The 13,255-nt window shown below is 35.5% G+C and overlaps 1 protein-coding gene across 5 annotated transcripts in view; it reads left to right on the top strand.

Moving 5' to 3' along the window:
* Window positions 1-86: 86 nt before the first annotated feature.
* LOC121416067 (ubiquitin-associated protein 2-like) overlaps window positions 87-13,255 on the top strand; it is a 35,969-nt gene continuing 22,800 nt past the window's right edge. For 3 of the 5 annotated variants that reach the window (XM_041609516.1, XM_041609515.1, XM_041609514.1), the window contains exons 1-3: window positions 87-189; window positions 4,838-5,023; window positions 5,855-5,941. In XM_041609516.1, coding sequence (XP_041465450.1) covers window positions 4,883-5,023; window positions 5,855-5,941 — 228 coding nt within the window. In that variant the 5' untranslated portion in view covers window positions 87-189; window positions 4,838-4,882. Of the gene's footprint in view, window positions 204-4,837; window positions 5,024-5,854; window positions 5,942-13,255 lie in introns of all 5 variants that reach the window. The other 2 variants (XM_041609512.1, XM_041609513.1) reach the window with 2 other exon arrangements.

Below are 13,255 nucleotides of genomic sequence, written 5' to 3'. Positions count from 1 at the left end.
GTAAACGGTATTTCTCTTGAAATACATTGTAATGTGTATATTTTGAATGATAAACTCGGCTAAAATTTGTTTCCCTACTCATACATTAGATTTTTCCGGAAGTACTTGTCTGGTCGCCGCGAAATATTTTTGCCCTTAGTCACGTGACTCCGGCTTTGTGAACCATCGGATCTCAATTTTGTGAGAAAGGTAACGTAAACTTAGTAAGTATTGCGAGATGATTTATTGAAAAGTACTTTTCTGAAAGTGTTTATGAATAATATAAATAGCTATCCTTATTAAGAAATTATTACAGCACAAATTTTTGCCATTGTTAAAAGAAATTTTCAATGTTTAATTGAGGGAATCGGATTTAATTCTTGTCTTGCACGCGACATTTTTTATCACATTGTTATTGTTCATTCTGTGTGTGTAGAGCGTGCATGGAGAATGCGTGTATGCGAAACGTACACGTACACGAATGGAATTGGTTCCGTGATGCATGATGCGAGTCGTGCATGCACATGCATGTTGACTGGTGTTGCTGAGCCTGAGGTTCGCGAGTTGATGTAATTTAGACTCGTTGAGTGTGAGATAAGAATTGTTTGGGTTATAGACTCTAATGCTTTTTTGCACCGGCTAATTTTGTGAAAATTTCCCCACTAAATGGTATGCCAGAATAATGTAAGCAAATGACAAAATGTCAAGTTCAACTCAGCTCAGTCATGATGGGGTGGACATCCAAACTTCGCGCACTTTTCAAAAATATTTTGACATCAGGCTTAAATTTTTTCACAAAATATTCATTTATACAAAACCAATTCAATAAATAGTTACGACATTGACGGGAAGATCATACACTATAAAATCACGGACGAAAATGTTAAGTAGGTCAAGGGGTTTCGCCTGTGTCGCGATCTTAAAATTCTATTCCGATCGGCGAATGCGCGCTGTGCTGGAAAACCGTTCAGAAAAAGTGTGACCTAACTTCGTGGACCAAAATTTTTGTGGAGATTTAAACAAAACCTCAAGCTCAAAAAGTGAAATATTTATATAAGATTGATGGCAAAATGCTATGAATTGGTTAGTACCACATTTAAGTCACATTTTTGAAGAATTCTACTTGCAAAATGGTGATATCGTGATGCTTGTTGAGAATATCAGATTTCTTTAAAATGGGCGCTAACGGTGACAAATTTGCCGATCTTTTGCCAATATTTTCATGAATACTGAACTCATCCTACATGTAAACACCAAAGGGTATTTTTAGGTCGCTTTTCACGTTGATGGTGTCACATTTTAAGGATATTGGCTAGTTTTTTAGATAATGACCGTCCGCGAAGTATGGACACGCGCAAAGTTTGGACACACTGCCATACATGTAGGCATGGCAAGTGCTACCTCGGGCGAAGTTCGTGCAAGCTCCACTCCACTACCGGGCGCTACACTACAGTCCACCTACCCGAACTTCGGGACGGTGAACTCGATCGGATATTCCGAGTGACAAAGGTGGTATGGAAATGTTATTTATTGTAAAAATTATAGAAAAAAATATAACGAGAAAGAAAAATTGCTTAATTTCTTACTCCTCACCCATATTCACTCCGTGTCCATCCTCCGGTAATCCTCAAAATTGGTGATTTTTGGCCAGTATCAATTTCCTCACACGTACTATTCACTGCCGATTTCAAAACATCGTATGTGATCGGTCGCAGGTCAAATATTTATGCTGTTTTCTAATTATAAATCGACAACTCTAAAATCCATTACGTAAACACGTTAGTAGTGCGAGGTTAGTACATGTATGAGGTTAGTATATATATTTACTAACCTCGCAATATGTGTGAGTGGGCAAGTGCCAGTCTCCAGGAGTCCTCAAACAGTAATATGCACGTCGTCATGAATATTCATTAGCTGGCTGATGATGTCACACCCCCACTTTCCTTATGTTATTACATGGAATTATGAAATTGTTTCATTTTTTTATGAAATAAGTTGCAGCAATAAATAACTAATGCACATAATCAGTTGTCAATCCAACTGTTCTTGGTACATAAAAATATTGAATAAACCTAATTTTGTATAACAAAATACAAAAGAACAAGTGGAGATATAACATCATCAGCCCACCTCATGAATAATCATGAAGGCATGCTTAGAACTGTTTTACCAGAATAATGCAAATCTTTAAAATTCAATAAATTTGTTATTGATTATCCAATTTTTGTTCAAATTTTCAGCATATTGCTGTGTGAATTTTACTCTATTTATTCAAATATACAAATATCTTCAGCCTGGAGCATCCCTCTAATACATCGGAATGATGTCTCTAAGCACTTTTACAGCTCATATTATTACAGTCATCAGATCCGTTCATGCCTGCATTCAATATGCATATTTTCCACTACCTGGGCTGGGGAGTATTCCAACAAGAGTTCCAAGACTCAATTGCTAGGCATATATAGATCCTAGGCTTTCTCATCCTACCAGGTACCCATTTAACACCTGTGTGGAGAGTGGCAAGTCGCGCAAATTTGTCTTATTTTTGCAATGTTTATATTCTATCTCGTATTTCATAAAGATAAAATCTTGAAATGTATTGCCATGTTTTGCACCCGCCATTCGATAGACCCCGCCTTACGTTAGGGTTGGACGTACATGTAGTGCAATGCATGTGTAGGGACAGTGATTTTCCGCAATCGCGGAAAACAGACGGAATTCACGGAATCGGCTGTTTGAAACGGAAAGTGGCTTTTCAAACGGAAAATCACGGAAAACACGTTTTTTCTCAAAATGCACAAAAAAGCAACAGAAATTAATCCCAAATCCTCAACAAAATACTAATATCAACTGTAAAAACACGATCTCACTTTGCAACAACAATTATGACAATCAACACATCGTAACTACACTCGAGCCTCTCCATCACTCGATCATATCCAAATTAGTTTACACTTACGTCCGCATAGAAGGCAGAATCCGGCCGTGTGTTGCTGCCCTCTGCGTTCGGTCATAATATAATGATCACGGTGATTCATCAAATCCAAAATGGCGGATATTCGGAAGTCGTTGACAGCTCAAAACGATGTCCGAAAAGTCCCCAAATCAGCGATAAAATCCCATTTAACAATAAAATAATGCTAATAATATGAAAGGTGAGAATATATTAATGTTGATTATGTTTCCCTAATTTTTTTTTAGCTCGAATCTCTTCGATTAAAATGGATTTTAAAGCGATGTTAGTACATTGGTAGATGCAAATTTTGAGCAGCGCTAGCATTTTGACATCGCTACTCGTTTCGTATTGGTTTTCTATGTAAACGGAATTGTCATTTTTTCTTGTACACAAAGTCTATGGGCAAACGGAATTTCCGTTTCCAGACATGCTGAAACGGAATTTAAGATTTTCTGAAACGGAAAAGGCAATTTTTAGAAACGGAAAATCACTGTCCCTACATGTGAGGGCCGCTAAATTGCACCAAACCATATGCGATATGCAGCAGCCATTCACTCGGGCCCCACTATGCTCTGATCCCATGTGAAGGCCTGCCGCTAGTATGCTGTCAACTTGCTTTAATAGTTGATATCTGTGCAAATTCTATGCTGTACACTTTCTCAGGTTTTTCTTTTTTGAATAATCATTTTGAAGATAAAATCCTATATTTGTGAGAACGTTCACATACTTAGACCACAACCACAGATATCTTCATTTTTAAGCGAATTTTTTGGGAACCTGCTTCTTGAATTTGAGCGGAGTTGGCATGCGCTCTAGAAATATGGCGCAGATTCTGCATTTTTAAGGGCAACATTGACTTTTTAAAGGGGATTTTAGAGTTGAAATCAGGTTTTTCATGTGTTGATTGTTAGTGCCTGTGTATAAGAGCAATGTGTTTGGTGTACAGTGAGTGAATGTACAAGATATGCCTGGTAAAGTTGCACATTTTTTTAGTGGCCTCGAAAATTGAGACTGAGGTCATCAGTTTGCCACTATTATTTTTTTCCTGCATGCAGTACTGTCTATTCCGATTATTTTGTTCTCTTTTTTTTAATAGATTATTTCTACAGAAATCATAGACTTTGCATGTAATGTTTGTGTTGATGATGGGAAGGATCAGTGTTTACGAACGCAATGACAATGGTTTTGCAGTGCATAATGTGGGGGTTATACATGTATCTGTCTGATCAGTTGTGATTCTGTTATGTTGTGTTTTACACCCAGTGGGTGGGGGGGGGGCGGTGCAGATAAAAAGGATTCCAGAATACATAGTTTACATCTGGTTCGAAATGACATTCCCCGATCATAGAGTGAATATACAATGGCACAATAGCCAACATGTACATGTTAGCTATCTTGATTGAACAATTTACAAATTATGGAAGCTTATAAGTGCCACCCAGATGTTCATGTGGCAAGATCTTGGATCTCGTCATGTCTGCATCTTTTAGAAGAGATGATCAGATGGTAAGATCTGGGATCAAAGATCTTGCCATCTGATTATCTCTCACAAGATGTAGACATGATGAGATCCAAGATCTTGTCATCTGATCATCTCTCACAGGATGTAGATAAGAGGAGATCCGAGATATTGCCATCTGATCATCTCTCACATAGGATGTAGACATGACGAGATCTAAGATCTTGTCATCTGATCATGTCTCCCACGGGATGTAGACATGACGAGATCCGAAATCTCATCTTATCCTTTTCCCTAAGAGATGTAGACATGGCGAGGTGATTAAATATGAACATCTGGGTGGCACTTTTAAGCTTCCATAACAAATTTTTAAACAAATTATTTTGCAATCATTCATCATTGACTTCACTTTCTTTTCCCCTCGCCCATTTCTGTTTCTCTAGACTATATTAGCTATTTGTATATACCTGCTTTGTATATACCTGTATATGATGTCCTCTATGGGATCCTCAAGGGGCAACGTACGGTCGGGAGGTAGGGCAGACAAGTCCTCTTCTCAGAAGACCTCTGCTCAGAATGTCACAGCAAAATCCACACCAACAGATTCACAGCAACCAGTTGGTAAAAAGGTCAGTTCATTGACACCTGTCAGTACTGTAGTTATTAAATAATTCAGATTTCTTTCTTCATCAGTTATGGACTCAGAAGTATATGGCCATAAAATTCTAAATTAAGATCTGAATACATTTGTTTTTAATATGTTGTTTTAATTAGATATTCTCTTTTCTCTCTCTCTCTCTCTCTGATATTGTTAATTGGTTCTGAATACCTTTCGTTTTGTTTTTGACACCGGAATGCTTCAAAACATTTTCTTGATATTCTCAACATTTTTTTTTTACTATTAACGCCTTTTTAATGTTTATTTCATTCTTTTAAGGGCTACCTCAATTTTCATTTCTATTTTGTACCCATCTCATAGAATTATGAAAGACCCTATTTAAAATATAACGAAAGGGAAAAGGAAAATTGTGCATTCATGAGCAACAGAATCATGCACCGACATGTGCATGTATACTGTATGCCTCCCCCACTATGATAAAGAATTTTCTCATTTCTTCAATAAATGTCTTCTACCCATTTTTTGTCACAGTAATATCTGGCAAGTTTTTTGAAGCCAGCTTGCTTTGATAAAATAATCTAAATTGATTAACTTTATGCAAATCTGACAATGAGATAAACAAGGTAGCATCTAACATGTGTTATAATTTTGTTTTTCTTTTGCTAAATTCATGAATTATGATGGCAGACCTTTTGGTTAAGATGTTGTACTACTGTTCTGAATTCATACACCTGAATGTTCTTTTCCTACAGTACTTTTTTGTTTGATATTATTTCTTGATTTTTTTCAATCATTAATACATGACTGTCATATACAATGTATATCTCATTTTTTGCTATAGGCAACCCAAGAACAGATGAGAATGGCCCAGATGATATCTGATCCTCGCACAGAAGATAATGATGTGGTCAAAGAGAAAGTCAAACAGGTAATGAATAATTCTACTTCACACTTCTGATTAAACAAATCCATGAACCTGAGCTGTGGTGCATTGTTACAGTTCTTGTGCTACTTTTAATTGCATGTTGTCCTTGACACTTCCTTGCTTGTTTTCATTTTCAATCAAGTAGTGTCATGATTTAAAGTAATAAAGTAGGGGAGAGTGGGTGAATATGCCTCCTTTTCCATAATTCTAATCATATCTTTTTAATGCATAGCTGATAGGCCTCTTCAGGTTTTTTTTTCATCACTTGCTCTGTCGGGCATTGCAAATCAATGAGCAGTAAACAGTGATGTCAGGGGGCCTCATTTGCCCCATTTCAGTGGGGCAAATGAGGCCCTTGATTAAAAACTATTTTGTGTTGCTATATTCAAAGTAGAAATAGTTAAGTTGGTTTGATATAACCATTGAACATTTACTAGTGACAATCATAGGATTATTATTTAATTATTTTTGCAAAGGCCCTCATTTATGTATTTACTTGAATATTATGAAAAATGATTGTTGGATTGTGTTTTCAACTGTCACAAACTCAATTATATTATTATGTTTCTACATGTTCTAATGGAAATGGACACTATTATTGTACATATGCTAGTGTGGAGATGTCTACACTGCATTTTACTGTTTTAACAGTTGTATTATACAGTGTTAATTATGTTTTTAATCTTGGAGGCCTCATTTGCCCCATCGGGCATGTTAAGTTCATCGGCTTCCAGTCGGAAAGAAAAGGAAAGGGCGAATTTTCCTACAGTACTGGTATGTACAATAGTGCCTACATACAAGAGTTCACTAAGATAAAAGTTATTATATTTCACATACTAAGAATCTTTTTATAGGGTTGGCCAGAATTTGGTTATGTGATAAAGGGTAGTTTCCCCATTAATCATCACTCACAGTGATGGACCTTTTTTGTTTCGCCAATCTTTTTCAGCCCATTCGGTCACATCGCGTTATGAATTAGTTTGAGTACGCGGGGATTTTGTAACTCGATTTTTATGGTCCCATCATTCTCCATCAACTGCAGTGACGATCGCCCAAGATCTAGATGGGCGCACGCAGTGTACATATGCTCAAAAAAGTGCATTGCCCCTCGATTGTTTTGTTGTGATGGTAAAGTTCCTTTGTGACGTCACAATAAATCTTGTTGGAGCAAGATCTCGGATGCTTGCGCACAGTTTACATACATGCTAGCATTAAAACAAGATGGATCTTTTTTTCAAGGGAAACCTTGATTTTAAGAATAAACTCTTACAAAGACGTATTGATACCAGTTTCTTTGTTTATGGTTCTCAATGCGGAATATAAAGCATATATAATCACGTCTTGATTTCAGGTAACGAGGCAAAATTTCACTTTCTCTACAAGCTGGATGCACTAGCTATCTTTCGACAGTTTGGCTTCAGAAAGATAGCTACATCCAGCTTTCCTCATGAGTGATACATGTACATGTAGCTTGCCCATTACCTTCGCCAACGTGATTATTTGCCTAATAATATGCATTACTGGGTGGGTACAGTAATCGCCTCTGTGGTGATGCTACTTTCAAAAATTTGATTTTGAGGTGCTGCTAACAGATAGGTTTGAGCTCCTCCTGGCAATGTGCATTGGTTTATGAGACATTGAATGCTTACCTTAACCCTTTCTAGGCGGGGGTAATTTGAGAGATCATATGGCGGAGGGGGCACGCGGGTTGTCTGAGACATAATCTACAAAATTATTATGAATTCATTTCATGCAAATTGCTATTAATTGATTATGCTAATTTATGCATCATATGCAAAATCTTACTTTTTCATGCAACTCTCTAAATAAAGCTCAAAATGTGCTTATTTTTGGTGTAGAAACTCTTTGTGGTGTTCTTAGCAATTGTACATGAAAAGAATTGCAATATCACATCAATTTCTTATTATTTTTTTGCAATTTATTTTGTATTTTTTTTTTCATCTTTTGTTTTTCATTGTTTTCGATGAATTTTGTTGGGGACTCTTTTGAGATCATAAACAACATTGAATAAATCCATTTAGACCAGCAAAACTAAAAATAATCATACATGGTACGTTATCACAGTAACATTGAAATCCAAAACGGTATTTCCTGGATTTGATATGTTAGGAAAACAATCAAATAAGATGTGGTTGAAATGTAATTTGGAATAAAATAAAACATGCTGGTACATGTACAGTACATGTATCATCATGTGATGTACTACATATTAGTATTGTTGGAGATGAATACATATTTGTCCTGTCACAGGAACTGTATATAGTACATCATGTACATTAAATGTAACCTTCTACAGTTTACAAGTGTGTGGGATGATCGCTTACAAATTGGAATTTTTGGAACGGTTGATCAACTAAAACCATTACATTAGCAAATATTTCAAAACTTCATTTTATTTGTGTGTGTGTGTGTTGTGTTAAAATTGATAATGTAATGAAATCTTTAATTTTCAGGAAAGCTACATGTATCACTTGATTTATATGTATTTTTTAATACATCTTACTGTACATGTGTACAAAATTGTACGTACCGTATATTAATTTGTTGTATGATTTTTTCTGAATTTTAGTTCGCACATGATTTTGCAGTAAATTATAAACAGATCACTCCTTAGTATGATTTAGAACTTTTTTCTCATTCTTTTCTATAAATGATGCTTCTATTCATAGCAATGTTTTATGGGGAAAAATGATTTTGAAAAAAATAATACTTTGGTGATTTTTGTTTAAAAGAAACTCACACTAGTAAACTGTACTTGTTTCTATGGCAAAACCATACAGTTTATTCTCCCAACCTCCATGAAAATACATGTATCTGTTGTGTAACAGTCCTAATGAGTGGGCATGCTTGTGATACATGTATGATCTATATGTACCCTCCATGGTGAGCTACACGTTTTTCATTGGATACATGGGTATAATAGACCATTCCTTGGGGAGGCGGGAATGGGAGATGATGTGTGAACTTAACCTGGATAAAGTCTACATGTAGGGTGGTGGTGATGCAACATCATAGCAAATCAGCCAGTGGGAAATGATAGATTGTGTGTGGTGAAGTCCATCCCCGATGTTGAGTTGGTTCTTATGAAAACAAAGAAATGGTAATACGTGAAGGTTTATTTCTGTGATTTCAATACTTGTACTAGCTGCTCTCTTGTATGCATTGCATGCATTTTAATTGTACAAACTGCCATTTTTTCTGAAATATTAAATTTACTGTACAATAAAAACATGTGCTCAGCCGTAAAGCAGATTTCAACTCATGTTAAAGTGGAATTATGATATGGAGAAGCCAGCAATAGAAGTCTACTTGAAAATAAATACCGGTAACACTCTTGTTAATCCAGAGTTTGATTTTCATTAAAATTTTATGCTTTCAATTTTCTCTGCGTTTTTAGAATGGATTTAACCTCAGGGTGATTGTCCCTGTAAATGATTACAAGTACCCTGCAAAGCTTTCATTTATGGACCTAGGCCAAGTGACATATACAGTACATAAAAATTATTTCCTACCTTTGCCTTTTTTCAGATTTGTCCATTTGCTTTTTCTTCGACTGCTATTTTGTAAGGGGCACATGTAGATAAACTAAAAGCCTGTATTTGCAGCGAGTAATAGATTTTTGAAAACGTTTTGTTAAATGTTTCCATAAAGCAAAATGTACTCTGGTAAGCTGTGAATGGTCGCAGTCATAAGGTGGTGCAATTTCGCGAACAGGGTAAAAATGGTCAAAAATCTAATTTTTTTATATGTTATACATGTAGCTATTACCATTCTATTACCAAGTCTCAAATACTCTTATTTTTCCATAAAATGACTAATTAACAGCTAGTTATTACATACATGTAGACGTCAATGTAAATGTGAATTTTGAAATGTGTTTTTCTCAAATTGGACCTGCTGCACATAAAATGGTGTCAAAAGTTAATGCAATATTGGATCACCCTAGTATTTTACAGTTATAATCTTGAAACATCAATAATTGAATCTGTACCAATAATTGAATAATTATCTATTATTGTATGCATATTAATTATACTAATTAATTAACAGTATTTAATTTCACATTTTTACCCCCAAAATACCTGTCACTGTATTTATATGCTTGGCAAAATGACTACATCTAGGGACAGTGATTTTCCGCGATTGCGGAAAACGGACGGATTTCACAGAAAGGGCCTTTTGAAACGGAAAGTAGCATTTCAAACGGAAAATCACGGAAAATGTATTTTCCCTCAAAATATACAGAATAGCAACAGAAATTACTCCAAAATCACAACAAAATGAGAATATTAAATGGCCACAAAACCCCAGAAAATACGATCTCACTTCGCTGCAATCATGACAATTCACACATCGTGACTGCACTCGACATCAGTCATCAGCACACTCGATTGTACCCCGCACCCGTACCCGGCCGGCCGGGTTGGGCTATACTGTACACATATCGTTCCAACTACTCCGTCGTGTGTTGCTGTCCTCTACGTTTGAAGATGTAACAGCACGATATCGTCTTAAAATCCAAGATGGCGGATTGGCAAAAGCCATTGACTGATAACGATGTCAAAAAACCCCAAAATTATCAATGAAATATCATTTCACCTTGAAATAATGCTAATAATGTGAATGTGAGGATGCATGCATGCTAATTGTCTTTGTAAAAATATTTTATGCACCCGCATAGATCCGATTAGGATGGATTCTATTGTGTTGTTGGTACAGTAGCAGATACAAATTTTGACCAGTGCGAGTGTACGTGTGATTTTGCTATTCAACATGTGTAAACGGAATTGTCACTTTTCCGTGTGTACAGACTCTATGGGGAAACAGAATTTCCTTTTTCTGACATGCTGAAATGGAATTTGAGATTTTCTGAAACAGAAAAGGCAATTTTTTGAAACAGAAAATCACTGTCCCTTCTACATCATTGGTAGAAATATTTGTTGCAGTGATACACATTTTTACTGAAAATTAAGATTACAAATTAGATAATTAAATTTCTCCAGTTTACTAATTGATTAGGTTGCAGATCAGAGCTGACATACACATGTATTTCATTGATATATTTTCAAAATCGTCAATTGTTTGACATTTAGTTGTTCCCTACTTTAAAACACCCAGAAATATTAGGATAACAGTAATATTACATATTACAGTAAGTTGTGAATTAAGTTTAATTAATATTCTATCATTCAGCACATCCACCGGCTCCGCCACCCCTGTTACTTCAAACTTAATGTGCTATAGTTTTTGTTCCTAATATTGAATTGATCTAATTCATAGTAATATATTTATCTTATATTTCTACATGTAGCTTCAAAATGAGATCTTACTCAATAAATTGGGTCAAGATGCTAATATGGCACCTTGTGGAAAATTGTTCATACGCCACCCTTTTTGCATACCCAACTTATGAAATGCGACCGAATATAAATGAAACCTTCATGTCATTTAGACTTCCATTTGTGGATGTATTCAAAATTTTGCATCATTTGACAGGGAATAAGTTTGCTTTACAAAATTTGAATAGCATTTTTGGTCATAAGAGAAAATCTTTCAACAAATTAATGTATAGTCTTATGTAAAAATATGCTATACAAAAGACTTTATGCGTAGCAGTCTACAAACAATGAGGAGCAAATTGCAATGCAATACCAGGAAAATTATCCCCTGTTTGATTATGAAGTTCTTGAATGATATGTTGACACAATGAAAGGAATGTTGGTTCAGAGTGTCTGCTCCTTTACTACATGTATAAATTTCACAACCAAATATTGTTTCCATAATCATTCCTGTTGAAGGGGTAAATACTACATGTACATGTACATTGTAGGAGTGAATAGTCTATTGAAAAAATAAAAACAACCGCTCTTGCAATATGAGAAGATAATGTACATTAGCCAATTGTTTACTGTATGGAATCAAATCTTTTTGGCATTTTGCAATACTGAGTTCCTGTTATGTTAATGAGATACATGTACTCTACTTGCTAGTTCAATTTGGGGAATTCCCTCTTTATGTGCAATGTACTGTACGTATACTTCATTGCCTGAACTGCATGTACATATACACTACACTTACAACTATATTCATATCTTTGAAAAAATATTATTCATCTGTATCAGTTTATTCATTTTCATATACAGTACTCCATTCATGGGGTTTGTTTATTTTGAATTCAATCACATATTATTGGAGGGTAAATGATGTTCAGATTGATGCTCTATGGCATCCACATTCTGTCTGAATATATACATGTAGACATTGAATGTGTAACCTACATGTTTTTATGTATCCATAAAATTTTATAGACTGCAATAAAATATTGGCAGTCTATTTTAATACTCTTAGATAATTGTGTACAGAAATTCACTGGAAATCAATGTACATGTAGAATCTTGTGCACGGTGAGGTGGACAAGGAGAGACTGCATGTTGATGTTCAATCTATTTCATATCTTTCTTTCCTACCAAGACCCAATCACCATAAAAATTGGCATATTACAATAGCTACATGTAGGGAATATTGCTGGAACCCATTAGCTGATTAGGTACTGTAAGAGAGAAAAAGGCAGAATATTCATAGAAAGTATTTTAATATGCCTTATTTATGAGCGAGGCGGTTTTATATCACATGTACTTGTACATGTACATGTTACTGCAGTGCTTGGCACAGAGACACATGAAACATGCACAACATGTGTTGATCTTCATCTCTCTCTCTTTTAAATACATGTTCATGTAAACATTGTTCAAATTAGTATGCTCTATTGGTTTTAATACAATAATATGTACCTACATGTATCGATTGTTCATTGGTAGTTTTTTGTAGACAGTACAAGGTCAACTTCTGAACATGCACATACATGAAATACATAAATGTATGTACATGTACAAGTATTCAGTGGATTTACAAGCAGGCTTTTTTTTAATATTCCATTAGAATGTGATTAAACAGTGCACTGACTATTGAATTTCAGACAAATTTTCTAAAGTGCAATAAAGGGAGGGGTATTAATGTTCTTATTTCATGCAATGCCTTATTCTCTTATCCCCCCCCCCTCTCTCTCTCTCTCTCTCTCCCTATCTGATGAGACAAAAATGACTCATAATGTAAGCTCAGAAGCATGTTGTATATATATGTACAAAGTTAATGGAATATGATGAGGCTGGGAAAGGGGGGGGGGGGTCAAGACTCAACAGGGAGCTACATGTATGCCCCTGACCCCTCCCCCTTTAGTTGTAAAAATAAAATGTTGAACAATGGTGGTGACTTTTTGGGGGGGAGGGGTGGGGGCTT

This window comes from Lytechinus variegatus, chromosome 5 (assembly GCF_018143015.1).
Source record: "Lytechinus variegatus isolate NC3 chromosome 5, Lvar_3.0, whole genome shotgun sequence".
NCBI lineage: Eukaryota > Metazoa > Echinodermata > Echinoidea > Temnopleuroida > Toxopneustidae > Lytechinus > Lytechinus variegatus.
The sequence above is the reverse complement of the archived record's forward strand: the minus strand, read 5'-3'. Positions and strand labels throughout refer to the sequence as shown.